The sequence below is a fragment of the Astyanax mexicanus genome, unplaced genomic scaffold, assembly GCF_023375975.1.
Source record: "Astyanax mexicanus isolate ESR-SI-001 unplaced genomic scaffold, AstMex3_surface scaffold_33, whole genome shotgun sequence".
NCBI lineage: Eukaryota > Metazoa > Chordata > Actinopteri > Characiformes > Acestrorhamphidae > Astyanax > Astyanax mexicanus.
In genome coordinates, this window is record NW_026040043.1 from 3,152,688 (window position 1) to 3,173,503 (window position 20,816).

General features: G+C 36.3%; 1 protein-coding gene across 1 annotated transcript; it reads right to left on the minus strand.

The window, feature by feature from the left end:
* Window positions 1-12,366: 12,366 nt before the first annotated feature.
* On the minus strand, window positions 12,367-15,465 carry LOC111193484 (uncharacterized). Its single transcript, XM_022674393.2, has 5 exons — window positions 15,303-15,465; window positions 15,169-15,190; window positions 13,480-13,547; window positions 12,668-13,181; window positions 12,367-12,578 (listed from the first exon to the last, which is right to left on the minus strand). Exons 1-5 carry the CDS (start codon window positions 15,419-15,421, stop codon window positions 12,534-12,536), a joined length of 768 nt encoding a protein of 255 aa, XP_022530114.2. The 5' UTR covers window positions 15,422-15,465; the 3' UTR covers window positions 12,367-12,533.
* Between the last annotated feature and the right edge of the window lie 5,351 nt (window positions 15,466-20,816).

Sequence of the window (20,816 nt, forward strand, 5' to 3'; positions counted from 1 at the left end):
GGCGGCTCTCGGTAGCGCCGGGGCTGGATGAGCGGCGGCTCTCGGTAGCTCCGGGGCTGGCTCGGCCTCGCTCTTGTCAGGGCCGTTCTCCCCCCTCCACGACTCCGACTCGGCCGCCGAAGAGTTTCGCGGGAGAGGCGGGGCGGAGTCGGACTGTAGCCCGGGCAGAGAGGCGCGGAACTTGTCCTCCTCCTCCGGGCCGACGCAGCAGCAGCAGAAGTCCGGGCCGGTGTGCGCGCAGTCCGCCTCGCGGTGTCTGGGCTCCGGACACCACTCGCACCAGCCGAGCTCGGGGCGAGGCGTCCACTGCTGCTGCAGCCGCCTCTCGCTGGCGTCCTCCCACCGCTGACGGAGCCACTCCGGCAGGAGAGAGGAGAAGGGGAAATCCTCAGCGTCACCGCTGCAGAGTGGTGGAGAGTAGCTGGGGGCGGGCTCTGGCTCGAGGAGTAAGGAGGCGAAGGGGAATTCCCCGGCGTCACACCAGCGAGGCGGTGAGTAGCCGGGGGCGGGCCTCCCCTTTTTTCTCCCGCGAGGCATTATTATTATTATTATTTTTTATTTTTTTATTTTTACGAGAGAAAAAAAAAAGGCAAAACAAAACTGAGGTGTGGCTTCGGGCGGCCAAACAAAGGCACGCTTTGAGCACACCACAGCCCCGTGTCGTGCTCCACTCCGCGGCTTCCTTCCAACCAGGTCACTGGACCCCGCCCAAAAGGGGCGGTGCCCGCATTCTCCACCACTGTGGTAGGCCCTGGGGTTAGGGGCGTGACCACTGTGACCCGGAAGGAGGAAGCACACAGAGAACACAGACACGGGGAGTAAATGAACTCAAAACGTACCTTTTATTTCGGCTTTAAACGCCCTCCACCACACCCAAAAACAACTCAAAACATAATTATGGCCCAAAGGGGCTCTAGAGTTCAGTAGCCTCTTTTTAGAGTCTGTGCAGCCTCAGCCCTCAGCTCCCCAGTCAAGAGTCTCTTTAGTGAGCTGAGGCTGAGTTTTATACCTGTCCCAGCCGGCTGCTTAATCAGTCCTGAATGCACACCGGCTGGGACAGACATGGCTGTGAGTTCCGGCGTGGGGCGGACCCACGGTTCCCCCGCCTCCTCACGCCACAATACATAGTTTCTATATTTTTTTGGTATTTATAGGTATATGTTTGAGAACAAATAGGTAAAAAAAAATGTCATTTACAGCATTTATTTGCAAGTAAATGGCTGAAATAACAAAAAAGAGGCGGAGCTTTCAGACTGCAAATACTGCAAAGAAAAGAAATTCATATTTCTTTTCATAAAGTTTTAAGAGTTCAGAAATCAATATTTGGTGGAATCCTGGAACCCTGGTTGTTTTTTAATCTGTTTTTGTGCATCTTGGCATCATGTTCTCCTCCACCAGTCTTACACACTGCTTTTGGAAAACGTTATGGTTTACATTCCTGGTGCAAAAATTCAAGCAGTTCAGTTTGGTTTGATGGCTTGTGATCACCCATGTTTCTCTTGATTATATTCCAGAGGTTTTCAATTTGGTAAAATCAAAGAAACTCATAATTTTTAAGTGGCTTCTTATTTTTTATAAAATGTTTTTTTTTATTTCAGATTTTTCAAAGTAGCACTTTTTGTTTAGATGACAGTTTTTCACATCTTGGCTATATTTTCTCAGTCAGTTTTAAAAGGTAGAATCACCTGGAATTCTGAAGGCTTTCAGTTAACAGCTGTGCTGAACTCATCAAGAGTTAATTACTTGAATTTCTTGTCTCTTAATAAAGTGTTTGAGAGCATCAGTTAAAGTAAAGTAGTGAAGAGGTAGAGTTACAGCTATACAGTGAATAGTGAATATTTAAGTAATGTTCTAATCCAGATTAAGAGAAGCAAGAACTACTCAACTAATACAATGCAGGAGATGTTTTGGACCCATAGTTTTCTCTTTCTGTGATCCCATTAGCCACATGTAGCCCCTGCTCCTGACTCCCAGTCACCGACTGGGTCAGATATTTAGCATGCCAAATATTTGCCAGGCATCTGCGACTCATCAGCAATCAATCAGCGATCGGCTCAGTGAGCATCTTTCAGTAGTTTACACTACGCAACTGTGGGAGCACCGAGTGATCCTGATTTGCCTCAGAGCAGATCAAACAAGTATCTCCATTTTTGTATCTTCCATTTTTAGTTTACCACATAATTCGAACACACAAACTTCCCCTTACACTGTGTCAAAATTTCTTCATGAACGGACCAATAGAAATACTTAATACTTAATAAAAATGACCTGAAATAAACTCTTTTTACATTGACTTCTATTAAAAGCTAAGAAGGTTTTTTTTCTCTTCTGTAAAGTTGCTATTTTGAAGATACTTGTTTTTTATTGGACAGTGACAATATGCCATACTGGGGAAGAATGGAGAAGCAGAGACTGGGTGAACTGGAGACAGAACTGGTTGTAGAGTGAAGAGTGAGTGAAAGGTCATATTCCTGAAAAGCTGGTTTAAATCAACTCTATTCTTATCATCCAAAAAGACTGACAATCAAACACAGGCTCTTTGATACAGGCTGTGTGCAGCGGCCAGATAACACCAGCTATTGCGCTTTGAGTTGACTGGAGGCTTTACAGACTCTGTTAGCAGGTATTTCAGCAATCGTTGGCAGTTTCAGTAACTGTGGAGGCCCAGAGCAGCATTTTCAGGGTGTGTATAGAGTCCACCAATTTTCACCTTTATTTTTTTACTAGAGTTGAAAATTAAAGCAATTGTTAAAGCAGTGATTACTTACACGATATAATCAAATGTTCCTAATGTTCTGCTGCTCTTTCATTCAGTTCTTTATATTAACACTGAGACAATTTCTATGTGCTCAGTTTAATAAAGGATTATAAATATATATATATATATATAAAGCAACCATTTTCCCTCATTGGAGTGAATGGCAGCACTTGAAATGAAATAAAAAAAATCATTATTTTAAAATCATCTGCATTGTAGATTAATACTAAACTCATTCAAACTTTAAGAAAAAAAAACATTCAATTATTTAGTAAACAAAAGTGTTAAACAAACCACACTATGTTTTATATTTTACATTCTTGCTTAGGTGACAGTTTTCACATATTGCCATGAGAAGAAAGAACTACTCAAATTAAAGAAGTAAAGAAAAAAATGAAAGTCAGTCAATCCGAAACATTTTCAAGAACTTTGAAAGCATCCTCAATGCAGTCACCGCAAAAAACATCAAAAATATTATGATGAAACTGGCACTCATCAGGACCGCCCCAGGAAAGGAAGAGCAAGAGCTTTCTTCTGTTGCTCAGGATCATGTTATGTGTAGACCTCTATTTAAAATCTTATTAAAGAAGAAAATCAAAGTGTTATCAAATGAAACCACTGCAGTCTTGAAAAACACGTTTCATAGTATTAATCCTGTAAGTTTCAAATGATTTTACTGTAGGAATTTGGAGTAAAATTTGAAAAAAATGTCTATTTGGTTGTATATAGACCAGAATTTAGATTCCTATAAAATAAAAATAAAAAATAAAAAAAGATTATTCAATAACTCCACAGAAGACTTGAAAAACACATATTGATTATAGTAATAGTAGTTGTTATGTATGTTTTAGATAATAATACTGTAATAACTGAAATAATTTGAATTAATGGGATGACAAATGTAGGAAATTTGGCTTTTTTGGCTGTATATAAACCAAGGTTTGGAGTCCTAAAAGACATGAAAATCGAATGGTTATCATATTACACCACTAAATCTGTTAAGCTCTAATTCTTATGTATTTTATGTTTTAAGTAATATTACTAGGAAAAGCATTTTTTATGTTATTAGTGCACCCAAATAGCTAACACCAGCACTCACCATGAATGAAGCTCCTTTGTAATAAACATTGGCGTATTCGAAATCTGCACCTCCGCCAAGAAAAGCACCCTCTCTCAGAATCAGGTTTCTAATTAAAGTTAGCTAAAACAATTATCTTCACTTTTATCAGGAAGACCTTGTGTACAATCCAGATGGTTTGGGGTGAGCTGGAGCACAGAGTGAAGAAGGCAAAGGAGCAACAAGTGCTCAATAAACACCTCTGGGAACTCCTTCCTTCAAGACTGTTGGAAAACTTTTTCAGGTGACCACCTCTTGAAGCTCATTGAGAGAATGATGCCAAGAGTGTGCAAAGCAGTAATCAGAGCAAAGGGGGGCTATTTTGAAGACACTAGAATATAAAACATGTTTTCACTTTTTTTGTTAAGAACATAAAACTCCTATGAACTATGTTCATTCATAGTTTTGATGCTTCAGTGAGAATCTACAATGTAAATAGTCATGACAATAAAGAAAACGCATTGGAAAAGAGAAGGTGTGTCCAAACGTTTGGCCTGTACTGTACCTGATAGCTCTTGGAATAAGCATAATGTTTGGGATATGAGAAGACCATTGGTTGATGTGTCAAATCCTGGTTAGCATTAGCATTATTGTGAGTCAGCAATACAGTATGTACACAAATGGTTCAAACCCAAACTCAAACCCCATCTTCCAAAAAAAAAAGGAAAACCTTTTTATTTATCTACAGAAATGTTCCTTTTTTTAGTAAGGCATCAATGGAATAACATGGGTGACATGAAAGTGCTTTTGCCCTATGTATGTACGTAAGTGTGTAGGTGGTCAGTGCTCTCAGATACTGTACAGAAACCAGTGGCCATCTGCCATGACCATGGGCTACTGAGTCTCCCACGCATTTCTCCACCAGCTTCAGTGCAAAAAGCTCAAAGACATGAAGTCACACACAAAGAGCAAGGTCAAAACTGCCTGTGCCAGTGAGCTTAAATGGTTCTACCAGTCAAAAACCCACATCAAATACAAGTTCCTCTGTAGAAATGAAGAAACACAGTGCCATCAGCTGTAAAGACAAGGATTAGCAAACTCAATAAACCCTTTTTACAGAAAAACGACAATTAAAGGGGTGAAAGCGCCAAGTTTCTAATGTAATAAAGTGCTGGAAAAAAAAAATCTCTGTTTGTCTGATTTTACCAAATTGAAAACCTCTGGAATAAAATCAAGAGGAAGATTTATGATCACAAGCCGACAAACCAAACTGAACTGCTTGAATTTTGCACCAGGAGTAAAGCAGCATAAAGTTATCCAAAAGCAGTGTGTAAGACTGGTGGAGGAGAACATGCCAAGATGCATGAAAACTGTGATTAAAAACCAGGGTTATTCCACCAAATACTAAATTCTGGACTTTATGAAAACTTTATGAATATGAACTTGTTTACTTTGCATTATTTGAGATCTGAAATTTCTACATCTTTTTTTGTTATTTCAGCCATTCCCAAACATGGATTAAACCTAGTCTTGGACTACACAGCATCTTTAATGGGTTTTTTCCATTGAAAGCAAAAGGACATAGTCAACCATCACTACTATGATAGCTGATTAGTATGAATAACATATCTAACCTGGTCAATCAGATTTACGATGACTAGCTTGGACAAGCTGATTGTGCAGAGAGTAAATTATATTTTTTTAGTAGCGAAACACATTTCTCCATCTGGCATTCTGATGGGTGAGTCTGGGTTTGGTGGTTGCCAGAAGAGTGTGGTACTCGGGTCTGACTGCATTGTGCCAAGAGTAAAGTTTGGTAGAGGGGGGAGTTTGGTGATTATTAATATTATAGTGTAGGGTTGTTTTTCAGGAGTTGGGCTTTGCCCCTTAGTTCCAGTGAAAGGAACTCTTAATGCTTCAGCAAACCAAGAGTAATATTAAGTGATATTACTGCAGCATTTTGGAGTGATAGGAGATCTTCTACCTTACATACCTGAGAATAATATATGCATAATATATGTATAAATTTAGAGGTGGGATATGATAACTAGTTGATTTATCTGTTTTATAGAACTCCAAACTCTGGTCTATATACAACCAAATTGGCAAATTTCCTACATTTGCCATCCAATTATTTAAATTCTTACTGTATTATTATTTGAAACACACATAATGAATAATATTACAAATAATCCTCAAGTCTTTAGTGGTTTTATTTAATAATCCTTTAATTTTCTAGGATTTCTAGGAGTCTAAATTCTGGTCAAAATAGGCCTTTTTTGTCCTAATTTACCATCCCATTACTCCCAATTCCTTAATGCTATGGAACTTGTTTAAAAAAACCTTAGTGGTTTCATTTGATAACCCTTTGATTTTCTTTTTTAATAAGACTTTCAATTATGGTCTATACATTACGTAATGTTTAAAATATAGTGAATTTAAGCTGAAATCAGCTGTTTTTTTTATTAATAAGAGAAAAGTCTGTATTTCCAGAATGTTCCACCGTGCAATGCCACACCACCATCACCAATTTTCTGTTTAGAAGAAAGTGTTTTGGTGGCATGTTGGCATTTTGGCTTTTATTTATTTCATTTTATTTATTTATTTATTTATTTTTTTTTTTTAGCTCAATCTCACTTTTCTTCCAATCACAGTCTCTTCTAAACGATTATCACAGACACTTTCTCTCTCCAGAGAGGTGGAGGCAGATTTCATTAAGTCATTCTTTAAGTCTAGAATTTTATTGGAGTCTAAATTTTGGTCAAAATATGCATTTTTTCCTAATTTGCCAACTCATTACTCCAAATTCCTACAGTATAACCTTTTGAAACGTACATTATTAATGCTATGGAGAGTGTTTTAAAAGACCTCAGTGGTTTCATTTCATAACACTTTGATTTTCTGTTTTAATAAGACTTTAAATTGATGTCTATACATTAAGTACTGTTTAGTATTGTTTAGTACTGTATTTTATTATTAATAAGAGAAAAGTCTGTATTTCCAGAATGTTCCACTGTTCTACAGATATGGTATATGTGCTGATTAAAGCTGATTTAATGATGTTTATTGAGTGCAAAACTCATGCTTTTCTTTTTCATGTTCAGTTTTTCTGCAGGAGAAGTGAGCGCAGCTTTCTCCCCCAGCCCCGCGTTATGTATGTTACTTTAGTATTACTTTAGGATTTTATTGGAGTCTAAATTCTGGTCAAAATATGCATTTTTTCCTAATTTGCCAACTCATTACTCCAAATTCCTACAGTATAACCTTTTAAAACATGATTAATACCATGAAAATATTTTTAAGGCAATAGTGGTTTCATTTAATATCACTTTGATTTTCTTTTTAAAAATGTATTGTTTACAATATATAGTAAATTTAAGCTGAAAACAGCTGTATTTCCAGAATATTCCACTGTTCTACAGATAGATGTGTTGATTAGAGCTGGTTAAATGATGTTTATTGAGCGTAAAACTCCTTTTTACACTTTTTCTCTCCAGAGAGATGGAGAAAGAGTTCATGAAGTCATTCTTTAAGTCTAGGATTTTATAGGAGTCTAAATTCTAGTCAAAATATGCATTTTTTCCTAATTTACCAATTTATTATTCTAATATAGCTTTTTTCCCCAGCTCCGCTATGCATACAGCTACCGCAATATACTTTAAATATGTTACTTGTATTAGTATTGCTTACATTTTTTTATATTTTTATTTTAAATGTGCTTTTTTTGTTGCTGTTTGGTGATGTTTGCTTTTATCCAGAAATAAAAAGACATTTTTACCTCAATCTCACTTTTCTTCCGATCACAATTTCTCATTTACACGAATATCACAGACACTTTTTCTCTCCAGAGAGATGGAGGCAGAGTTCATTGTCAGAACTCAACTGAAGAATGAAGACACAGCTCAGCTGCACAATAGCGAAACACTGCTTTTATTATTTCCCTCAGTAACTTCACCTCCGACTGGGTCCCACACTGTGCTGAACCTCCTACTGCACCGCCACTCATTTCCCAACATTTCATCACCTGCTACACAGCAAAATAACCAGTGGACACTCTGCGGGCGGGTTAGTCACAAACACTTTGTGGCATGTCCGTCTGAATGTGGATCTATTATTTATACGGCCTGCGATGCCCATTCTCTGACCGCAGCAGCTGCAGGACTATAAATATAACAAATGGGGGTTTCAGCTGGTTGGTGCATCGATCGCTGGCTTGTTCACTCGCTCGTAACTGGACCCTGCGCTCTGCCGCGTCCAGATGTCCACCGATGTCCGTGGTCACCTCGGTGCAGGGGAAGCGATGTAGCGTTAATCATGGATCATTGACCACCAACTGACCTTGTTCCTTTAGAGTGTTTGAGGCTTCTGACCACAGAAACCTCTGGAAGGTCATTGGCCGGACTGAGGACTGGGCTACTTGTACCCAGCTGTCACACAACCGACCTTCAGTGTTAAAATGTGGTTGAAATATGATTAAAGTAATGCCTGTTGTTGTTTCAAGGTTAAAACATTTAGACGTCCTTTCAGGGGATCAGTCGCGCAATGCTTTTTTCCGCCGCCAAGATAGAAACACGCCAGAAATGTACACGTCACCACGCCCATCGGCGTTAATATATTCCAAAAGTCCATTGCTATTTTAAGGACGCGTGCGCAAGGCGTAAAAATAGACTGTTGACGGGGTGTACGATGGCAACGCACCCCGCTACACGCCTTGCACGGGGTGTACGATAGTGCTCTTAATAATGTTAAATGGTTGAGCCGATTCTCCGGCCAATCTTTACTTTAGGACTTTTTTAGGAGGATAATAAGATGGAAAATTAGGAAGAAAATTCAATTTTTTACCAGAATTTTGACTACTATAACATTCTATGAAATGTTAAGATTATTAAATGAAACAACTGAAGACATGAAGAACACTTGTAATCGTGTAATCATTATTTATGTTTCAAGTAGTAATACTGTAAGAATTTGAATTAGATTAATAGGATGAAATGTAGGAAAATAGCTTATTTGGTTTTATATAGACCAGAGATTGGAGTTCTATAAATCAAACAGATAAATCAAAGTGTTGTCATATTAAACCACTAAATTCTTAAGTATCTCATTCTCATGTATTTAAAGTAAATGTTTGAAGTGATATTATTGTAGCATTTAGAAGTAATGAGAGGTGAAATCCATGAAAAATGCCTTTTCAGTTTTGGTTTTGCATTAAACAGAATTTGGAGTCCTATAAAACCAACAAAAAAAACTGTAATCAAATGAAATTAAATCAATGAAGAACACTTTCTATACTTTTAATGAAACATGTATTACAGGATATTACTGTAGCATTTTGGAGTAATAGTAGGTCAAACTTAAAGTGGCAGCTTTTTGAAAATGGAGATTTTGAAAATGCCTTTTTCACCAAAACTGAAAAGGCATTTTTCGTGGATTTCACCTCCCATTACTACTAAATGCTACAGTAATATCAGTTAAAACATTTCCCTTAAATACATAAGAATGAGTTCTTTATGGATTTGGTTGTGTAATATGATCATTCTTTGATTTTTTTATATTTTATAAGACTCCAATCTCTGGTCAATATAAAACAAAATAGGCTATTATCCTACATTTCATCATATTAATTTAATTCAAATACTTAGTACAAGTATTATTACTTGAAATATAAATAATGATTACATGATTACAAGTGTTCTTCAAATCTTGAGTGGTTTCATTTAATAATCCTTTAATTTTCTATAATTTACAGTAGTCTTAAATATGTCATAGGTCATCCAATTATTCTAAATTTCTACAGTAAAATCTTTTGAAACTTACATTACTTCTTTAATTCTTTAATTCTAAGGAAAGTGTGAAGACCTTTTAAGACCTAAGTGTTGTTGTTTCATAAAACCATGATTTTCTTCTTTAATAAGACTTTAAATGTGTTCTATATATGACATAATGTTTAAAATATAGTGGATTTAAGATGAAAACAGATAACAGGTAGCTGTTGTGCTTTTGGTGTATATTAGTTGATTAGAGCTGATTATATGATGTTTATTGAGTGTAAAACTCGTGTGTTTCTTTTCCATGTTCAGTTTTCTCTGCAGGAAAAGAGTGCGCAGCTTTCTCCCCCAGCCCCGCGTTAAATATGTTACTTTAGCATTGCTTAGATCTTTTATTGTGCTGTTCATATTTTTTTGTTTAAAGTGGTGAGAAAACGTCTGAATGTCTAGATTAGAAAATCCCTGTTCATTTCAGCGTTTTTGAGAACTGTATGGAGTTTCCGTGTGGACGAAGATATTTTTACAAAAAAAATAAAAAAAAAAGATTAAAAAAAAACTAAATTCTCGGGCCAGTTTTTCAGAGGTAATCTGATCGGATTTTGGTTATCGGATTGGATCAAATCTGGAAAACGGGTTGTTCAAAAGGGAAAGAAGCATTCTGAAATCGGATCAGATCACGTAATCCAATCCTAGTTTGTAAATGGATCAAACCTTCAGTTTCTGTTGTTCAAAACTTTTCAGTAGGATTTGGATAACTTTGATCCAAAAAAACAGGATTACCCTGATCCCAACAAGGGGTAGGATTTCAAGGGGGATTTCAGGAAGTAAATGTGGTAAAACTTTAAAATCAAAGTTTTAAAGTAAAAAAAATACATTTGTACAATTTAGTGTATATACATTTACTTCTATTTTGCACTTGACCTGTTTAACCGTTACAGTAATAAAGTAGACATAGGCTGCCAATTAAGCCTTTTTCTATAGTAACGTAAAAATAAAAACAATCTTGACCCCATTAAACCCCCCAAAAGATTTCAATAACAAACAAAAATAATATATTCATTTTTTCATCTATGTCACTGTCATTCATCACTGTATATTAATGTCAAAGAAACATTTATCAGATATGAAGCTGTCAAAAATAATTTCGAACAATTGCAAAGAACACCAGAGTTTGTCCTGGTTCTTCAACAGGCTCAGGTGCATCATGAACATCACAGAGAGGGACATTGCGTCTGGTAGCAACATTGGGCAGGACAATACATGCAAGTGTTATGTTGCATGCTCCCTGTGGTTCGACTCGCAAATAGTTAAGGCATGCAAAGCGTCTCTGCAGAACTCCATTTAAACGCTCAATTGCTCGTATTGTTTTGCAATAAGCAGTATCTTGTTACTGCAAGAAAAAGAGTCATCAACCCCTGTTGGTTCTTCTATCTGTTTTTTACATAGCTGGTAATCCGGATTAGGTAATCCTGAAAACTGTGTTTCTGGATCAGGTTGATCCAATCCAATATTGCTTTGAAAAACTGTCTTAAAAGTAAGACAGATCACCTGATCCTGGATAGCAAAAAATGTGATTACCAAATCTGGATAATTTTGATCCGGATTACATTTTTTGAACAACTGGCCCCTCATGATTTAATGTTTTACTGCAGTCCTATCGAATAAGGACCTTCGTAACTTTAGAAGATTAGAAGATATCAGAGCTTGTTGTTGACAGCTAAAAAAGTGAGTATACAGTGAAGGAGAGCATAATGCATTTATATAGAACATACATCAAACAAGCAACTCATAAATGTAACACCGAGTTGCTGATTCGTCTTGTTGTAAGACATGAACGACGAGACACTTTGTAGATGAGATGGACAACAGTGGGAAAAGCAGCCACACACACACACACATATACTCTCACACACACACTCACAAATTGGGAATTTGCCTGAAAGCATTCAGGCGAAGACAAAGGAATCAATAGCTGTACGGCTAGCGCTCTGCATTGTTCGCCACCAGGCACAAATCATTTGTTTTGTCTGCATGCAGCAGGATATTGCTGAATTAAACCCCATTACAGCATGTGAACACATCATTAAAATGATGGAAAGCTGCCAGGTCTGCACTCGTTCATTTATTTACTTAATTATTTATTTATTTAATCCTTTATGTACTTCTTTCTTTCTTAGCTCAGAGCCTGGAAACAATAGTGAGAGCACTTCACAACACGCTGAGCATAACGCTGAAGGAACAGCAAGAACAAGAACAGCAGCACAAGCACACCGTGTGCTCTTCTGCTTTAGCGTAGCATCTAACGCTAACAGCTTGAGTAGTGATATCGCCCCCTGGTGGAGAACCTACAGGAATATGCACTGGTATGTACGTGAGGAAGCAAGTGAGCATGTGAACGAGTATACATGTAGGAGTATGTGAGTAAGTGAGTGAGTAAACGAGAGATATTTGTTTGTGTGCTTTGGGTCATTGTCCTGCTGCAGAACCCAAGGACACCTGAGCTTGCGTAGTAGTGCCAATATGACATGTTATGGCACTCCCTCTTAATCAGTGTATTTGTGGAAGCAGAGTGTAGATTTTGAATCTAGAAATGTTCTACACTAGAAGGAATAAATCTCACAGCGAGGTGAATGTTCATAAAACCTTTATTTTAAGGACTGTTCTGAGGATGAATTTTCATTTTTCAGCAGCAATTTTCATTTCACACAGCAGCAGTTCTGCAGAGATCCGAGTCCGAGCGGAGAAAAAACTCCCTCAAAAAAAACTCCCTCAAATTGAGGAAGAAATCTCGAGAGGAACCAGAGCTCAAAAGGGAGACCCATCCTCCTTAGGTCGACACCGAACTGCAACAAACACTCATACAGCACCTGCTGCTGTGGACCAATCAGAGCCAGAGGAGGACTGGAGAGGGAAATTAGAAACTTCTTTACTCTGAAGGGGAGCTGAAGATTCAGCTTCTTGGTTTCTTGGTTCTTGTTCTTGACGTCCTGTATTTCTGATATATATTTTATTTATTATTATAGATTTATGGTATAAATCAGCCGCTGTCACAATTAACAATCAACAGTCTAATAACTAACATACCTTAAATTTGGGGAAGCGCAGCTTCCTGGTTCTCCGAGTCTCTGAAGACGCTTCCTCCTCGGCTGCTTCCTCCTCGGCTGCTTCCTCCTCGGCTGCTTCCTCCTCAGCTTCTGCCTCAGCATCAGGAGTCCTGAGAGGCGCTTCTTGAGCAGAAGCAGAAGTCGGATCCTCCTGGAAGGAAGGGCTCTGCACCGGCTCGACTCTTCCTCTTCCTCTTCGGAAAGCTTTCCTCATCCTCAGTCTAAATGCTCGAAAAGCTTCCACAAGTACTGCCACAATATCAGTCTTGATTGTAAAGCAGCCAGATAGCTCCTCCTCCTCCTCCTCCTCCTCCTCCTTCATCTTGGACTCCTCAGGTTCAGGCTGCTCTATAACGTCCTCCTCATTTTTTAAAGAGGAAGCGGAGCAAAATCCCTCGAAGGGGAAAGGCGCTGCTCTGTGCTCCTCGCTTTCAGAGGAAGATTCCCATGAGTCCCTGCTCCCGGTGTGAAACAAGTACCAGTATTTTATGGTTCTGCAAAAGAAAATTGGAAAATAATTATTAAAAACATAAGGTAACCATTTCCGTAACACTTCCTTGTTGCAATTCCGCAGGTCTTGCCACTGGGGGGCGCTGGAGTTAACTAAACTTTAATTCTTAGAATTATTTTCTTTTTTTTTTTTAAAGGAAAAATCTAACCTTACTGTAAATAAACATTAGAGCTCTTTCTTAAGCTTAGATTTCCACAGTTTTGACTGAAAATTGCAGAAAATAGAGCCCACCACTCTAAAAAGCTCTTAAATGCTGAAATGCTGCAGATCTTAAATCCTACCGTTCCTCAACGGTATCACCAGTGTCCCCACAGCCATATATGAAGGTCCTCAATGAACAGATAGGTTGCTGAAAGGAAGAGAAGACACAATATATATATATATATATATATATATATATATATATATATATATATATATATATATATATATATATATATCACATTTACCCAAAAAACTGTATTATAAATGTACTTAGAATTGATGTTAAATATATGTGAGTATAAATATGCTTCATGTTCCTGTTTTTTGTAAGTAGCACAATTCTAGTTTAGTTACTTTGTTGGGTATAAAAAAAAAATAATTTAATATTTTAATATACAGTACTACAATTTTTAGCATGTTACAAATTTACTTTACATTTTTTATTTGACATTTAAATGTGTTATTTAACACTGTGTCGTATAATTTACTTACTATATATACATATATATATATATACATATATATATATTTACCAATATAATGATTTAATTTAATTTCTAAATAGTTACATGATCCATTAATTGTACTACTAATTGAACTACTGTAACAGTTGTTTTTAACACACTTTGCTAAAAATGTAACGTAAGAGAACGGTATTCCGTACACATTTTCGGTATTTTCCACGTTTGAGTGGATATTACGAAAATACCCGATTTCAAATAGGCTGCAGTGATTGGCTAAACTATGGAATATCTGCCTAGCAACCAAAATAAATTTTGATTGGTTACTTTTGGACCAATAGTTTTAAAGAAAACCCCAAAAACTGACCTCAGTCCTGTCACCAGTGTGCATCAGTATTCCGTACACCTGCCGACAAACAGGCAACGGTGTTCCGTACACCTCAGATTTCCACTCCTGGTGGCTGTATTTTACAAAACTTCACCACCTTTAACATATGATCTAAGACTGACATAGAAGCTTAGTAAAGTGTTTGTCAAATGGATTTGATAAGTTGTCTATGAATTGAAAAAAAATTGTGCTGAAGCTGCAGCACAAAATCTCAGCTGTCTATGAGTGGTGAAGTGGAGCTGGAGTAAGCTCGTTTTTAAAGTAAGTTATAAACAATGATTATTAATTCCTCAATCAAATATTACAACAGATGCTGTTAGTTGGATGCTTAACGTTGCATTTTGGGTGAAATGCGATGTTAAAAGTGGGTAAAACCTTACGTGAACTAGTCGATAAAGTTTTCCCCACCCCCTAGCCTCAACGTTGTTAACCCTTCCCCACCCACCCGTTTTCGGCGACGCGGGCGGTTCCTCCCTACCTACCGGAATTTCAAGAGAAAACACAACGTGGATGGTCACTGACCTGTTTTAATGGAAAGAGGAAGGATTGACAATGACCCCAGACATTATTTCAAACATAACAATAGTTTATTATTAAGTATTTTATTGTTTAAATGCTCAACTGTACGGAATACTGAAGTGTACGATATACCGTTCTCTTATGTTACATAAAAAAAGTATATTTGGAAATAAGTATTTAAGAAGTATGTTAAATTACATTAAACTAAAAGTGTTTTTCATAGTAGTTAATTTATTTAAAATACACCATATTTTACTAAATCATAAATCAAAGTTTACTTTTAAACATTCATTAAACAATCATTCTGTTTTACACCTCAGCTGTTTAGAATAATTATGTAGAAATATAAAGTGAAAAAATAATAATATATATGTTGTGAGGTGTGTTCTGAGACTCACGCCATTCGCTCTTCTTTGGATACTTTGCATTGAAAAAAAGAAAAGAAAAAAAAAAACAATTATTAACTTGTTTCTCCAATGTTTTAGTAAATAAATGCATAAATTAATTGTATTCCTACAATAAATAAACATACGGGTCGAGGTCCTGCTGGCTGGGGAAGTCGCGGGATGCTGACGAGGCTAAATGAGCTAAAGATAAAGCGTGGAGATGCTCCATGAGATCCGCCATACAGGTGAATTTACTCTCAGTCATTTTAAATCTGAAACCTGTAGCTCAGAATCTGTACTTAAACTAAGTGAACTACTGGGTCCTGACTGAGGCTCCTCTGTGAAAACACGCCTTTTCATACAGCGTCTGTGATGACATCACTGTGATGACATCACTACATCTTACATTCTGAAACATTCCGAGGAGCAGAGCCCTGGAAATTCCGTGACATCAATGGCTATACTGAACATAATGTATCCAGTGCAACCTAGCAACACCACCTTAGCAACCACCTAGCAACCACTCAGTAACTACTGTACAACCAACATGAACACCAACAATGAATCAAATCCCACCATATAGTGACTTAGAACAGCATTTGCAGGATTACAGTTAATCACAAAAAAACAAGACTAAACAAAATTCTGTATTTATGTTTTTTATTATTATTATTATTATTATTATTATTATTATTATTATTATTATTATTATTATTATTATTATTATTATTATTATTATTATTTAAATCCAACTGAAGGTGACTTTACAATCTAAACATTACATTACTCCACATTACATTTACTGCTGTAAGAAAAAAATATGTGTGCAATGTCTGAATTATATACATATAAATTACATAAAACTGATCAGTTATCACCTAATGTTTAAAATAATATAACAAAAGATTTGTTTTTATTATTATTATTATTATTATTATTATTATTATTATTATTATTATTATTATTATTATTACTGGTATTATTATTATTATTATTATTATTATTATTATTATTATTATTATTATTATTATTACCGGTATTATTATTATTATTATTATTATTATTATTATTATTATTATTATTATTATTATTATTATTATTATTATTATCATTATAATTATTATTATTACTGGTATTCTTCTTCTTCTTCTTCTTATTATTATTATTATTATTATTATTACTATTACTGGTATTATTATTATTATTATTATTATTATTATTATTATTATTATTATTATTATTATTATTATTACTGGTATTATTATTATTATTATTATTATTATTATTATTATTATTATTATTATTATTATTATTATTATTATTATTATGTATTGGCATGTCAATTTTATATTTGTATATTTACATTTTCTCCACTTAAAAAAAAAAAAAAAGAAAATAGTGTTGTGTCCTGTGTTTTGTTCTACTGAAAGCACTTCTTACCATGGTGTTCTATTCAAACAATTATTATTGTTATTATTATTATTACTGTTGTTATTATTATTGTTATTATTGCTGTTATTATTATTATTATTATTATTATTATTATTATTATTATTATTATTATTATTTTGTCAATTTTATATTTGTATATTTACATTACATATTTAGGTTTAATAGTGTTGTGTCCTGTGTTTTGTTCTACTGAAAGCACTTCTTACCATGGTGTTCTATTCAAACAAATGATCATACTTCTTAAAAAGTACAATATAGTGTATTTAAAAAAAAAGTTTAGTTTACAATACAATACTTATTTCTGAATATATTTTTGTACATTTTGTAGCAAAGTGTGTTAAACAGCTGTTACAGTAGTTAAAGTAAATCAGTGAAAAGTTCTGGGTCAGTTTGACCCGTTTTAAAGTTTGAAGATCTTGAAAAAATATTTAAAAGTATTTTTTCAGTATGAAACTTCTCCTGCTTGCATTAATTAGTACAATCAACATATAATATAAAAATAGTTCGTCTCACATATTTGCAACAACCTGCAAAAAACTAAAACAAAAACAAAGTTGTAATATTATGATTCAATGTGGTGTTAAACTATTGTTTTATTTGTTGGTCTTTCAAATGTAATAAAGTAGTGAAACATTAAAAAAGTTTGAACATGTATTAAAAAAAAAGAGTGAATTATGAGTGAATGAGTGAAGTGCTGCACTAAGAGTTGATCCATTCCATCCAATCAATAAAATCCCAAGTTTTTTGTTTTTTTTAACCCATAGAAACAGTAAAAACTGGACCAAAACACTTTAATTCATTCATTTAATCCCAGACGCTTCAACAGAGACGAGTCTGAATAATAATAATAAATTCTCCGCCACCTCTTAAGCTTCTGTTTTAACATGGCGCTCCACTGATGGGATGATGGATTTAGTAGCTGCAGGGTTCTTCTGGCCAAGCAAGCAAACACACCTCCTCTCAGACTCTCCAACTCATCCCTCGCTCCGTCTTTATTCCACAACAACCGGCTCCAGGGCATCGTCTGTTCCTGCTGACAGCAAATCCATCATCTTTCTTTCTGCTACTGGAGCTCTACCCACCAATAACAACCAGCAAAGAGAAAACAAGGCCGGCTGTTTACTTAATATACGCCTGTATGAATTTAATATATATGAATAAATATGAATATTATTTGAGAAAAGTCTATTTATATACAACATCCAGATGAAATAAGACAGCAGAGCTGCTTCACAGTTTCAGGAACATTCTTCTTCATCATTCTCCGCCAGTAGCTCAATAATTCAGCCCTGTATTTTGACGGCACTCCGCGGTAGAGCCGTAGCGCCAGTATTATTTTATCGAAGCTTTATCAGATCATTACATCACCCCTGTATCACTCAAGGCTGCTCTGAGCTCCAGACTGACCGGAGGAGCCGAGCAGAGACAGGAAATCACAGCGCTTTCAAACTAAACTTCACAATAATCAAATATACGTGTGCTCTGTTGATCGTTGGCATGATATTGGCCGTCAAACTTTGCTCTGGAGTCAAAGTCCACCAAGGTGGGAAACACAGGGAGTCATTATGGGTTTAATGGGTTTTAACGATTGTTTATTTACCCAATGAAACATCGGTAACACTATTGAAATGAAATTCATTTCTATTAGCCTCTACAAACTTTAGCAGAACAATAGTATAATGCATAATGCATCCATAAGGCATTCGTAGAATGGTTATACATATTTATAAAATGTATAGCCTTGTGGATTGATTGGGTTTTGTTTGGTTTGGATTGATAGGGTTTGGTTTGGATTGATTGACTGTGTTTAGATTGGTTTGGATTGATTGACTGGGTTTAGATTGGTTTGGTTTGGATTGACTGGGTTTCGTTTGGTTTGGTTTGGATTGATTGGGTTTGATTTGGATTGATTGACTGGGTTTAGATTGATTGGGTTTGGTTTGAAGTGACTGGGTTTGGTTTGGTTTGTTTTGATTGATTGGGTTTGTTTGGATTGTTTGATTGTGTTTGGTTTGGATTGCTTTGGTTTAAAGTGCTTTGCTTTGAATTGATTGGGTTTGGTTTGCTTTGAATTGATTGGGTTTGGTTTGCATTGCTTTGCTTTGGATTGGTTTGGATTGATTGTGTTTGGATTGGTTTGGATTGATTGGGTTTGGTTTAGATTGCTTTGCTTTGGATTGGTTTGAATTTGTTGGGTTTGGTTTGGATTGACTGGGTTTGGTTTGGTTTGGATTGACTGGATTTGGTTTGGTTTGGTTTGATTGATTGGGTTTGGTTTGGTTTACCGATGCACTATGACCACATTCATAATGCATAATACTTTATTAATGCATTGTTCCATAATTTGGAGTTCCTGCAGAAACTGTAAGTGCAGTGCTGATTCATAAGTGGTTGCAAAGGTTTTCCTTTGGTATGCATGTTGGTTGCTAAGGTGTTGCGATGTGGTTGCTATAAATGTTAACTACATCCATTCACTGTGGTCAACATCAGTTTATTGTCATGCATCAAATGTCCAAAACGCCTGATGTCCTGATGAGGTATTTATTACAGGCTCTTTGTTTTAGCAACTTAAAAGCTTGTGAAACTTGGTAGGTATTAGTCAGAAAACAAAGTTCTCTTGTAGGACATCAATGTTTTGTGGGTGTTGACTGTAGCGCGTGGACAAGCAATTTGGCAGCCGGACCACACTTAAGACTGAGGACCAAGTGCTGGTGCCACCCCTGGAAAAGTGCCACCCTTGGAAAGCATTATAATGCATTATAATTGAATGCATTAATGTGCTGGAAAAACAAAAACACAAAGTAGGACAGTGTAAACTGGGATGTATATGACGAGCATGTGCTCCTGCTCCTTTTGTTTGGAGCAGTAGGAATGCAGTTAGCCGGGATGGTATATTTTCTATAGATTCCATAGGCTGAAAGAGATGGTCATGGAGATACGAGATACAATAGAGAAAGCAGTGAATGATGGGAAGGAGCGAGGGATATCAGGTTGGACAGCAGCAGTAATGAAAGGCCTGTTTTCTCCAAACTCAACATGAATGGAGCTTTTCACTGCTAAATAAAACACCAGCAAGAAAGAAGCAGAGGATGGTGTGCTGAGAACTGAAAGCCATTTTCAGGTCAGTATTGCTAGCTTTAGTGTATGTATTTAAATAAATGTGATTTTATAACCAATAGGAATTGAACAACCTGTACATTATGGGGATTATTTGTGGTTTATTTAACTCCTTGAATGTTCTTATTCTGATTTGGTTCTTGGTTTAAACAGTGAAAAACCTTTGTGGTCAAAGAAATAGTGGTATCAGGAACAAAGACATTTGCTGCAGGAGTTCCTGTAGTCCTGTAGTATGGCAGAATCTACAAGGGGTTGGGTGTACCAAGACTTGGGCTAAATATGGGGCCTACAGCAAATACTTCAATTTAATTGTCGTAGGAGCCTTCTGGTAGAAATGGGCTTCAAGCTTTGCTCTGTATTTTAGGTCTGTTTTGGCTGTTACTCTTGATTACTGAGGAATAAGAAGATCTTGTGGTATCAGGAACCAAGACATTTGCTGCAGTAGTTCCTGTAGTCCTGTAGTATGGAAGAATCTGCAAGGGGTTAGGTGTAATAAGACCTGGACCAAAATATGGGGCCTACAGCTAAAACTTAAATTCGATTGCCTCAGGACTTCTAGTGGAAATGGGCTTCAAGCTTTGCTCTGTATTTTAGGTCTGTTTTGGCTGTTACTCTTGATTACTGAGGAATTAGAAGTTTTGGTTTGGTTTGAATTACTGAAGAAATCTTGTGGTATCAGGAACAAAGACATTTGCTGCAGTAGTTCTTGTAGTCCTGTAGTATGGCAGAATCTGCAAGGGATTAGTTGTATCAAGACCTGGGCTAAATATGGGGCCTACAGCAAATACTTTTAATACGTTTATTTGTCTTAAGAGTCTTCTGGTAGAAATGGGCTTCAAGCTTTGGTCTGTATTTTAGGTCTGTTTTGGCTGTTACTCGTGATTATTGAGAAATAAGAAGATCCTGTAGTGTCAGGAACCAAAACATTTGCTGCAGTAGTTCCTGTAGTCCTGTAGTATGGCAGAATCTGCAAGGGGTTGGGTGTAACAAGACTTGGACAAAATATGTATAGGACCTGCAGCCAATACATACATTTAATTGTTTCAGGAGCCTTCTGGTAGAAATGGGCTTCAAGCTTTGCTCTGTATTTT

Coding starts and splice junctions, on each gene's coding strand:
- LOC111193484 (XM_022674393.2), bottom strand. CDS start 15,421: ATGACTGAGAGTAAATTCACCTGTATGGCGGATCTCATGGAGCATCTC. Junction 15,191..15,302: donor AGCCAGCAGGACCTCGACCC/GTATGTTTATTT, acceptor TTCAATGCAAAG/TATCCAAAGAAGAGCGAATG. Junction 12,579..12,667: donor TGCGCTTCCCCAAATTTAAG/GTATGTTAGTTA, acceptor AATATATATCAG/AAATACAGGACGTCAAGAAC.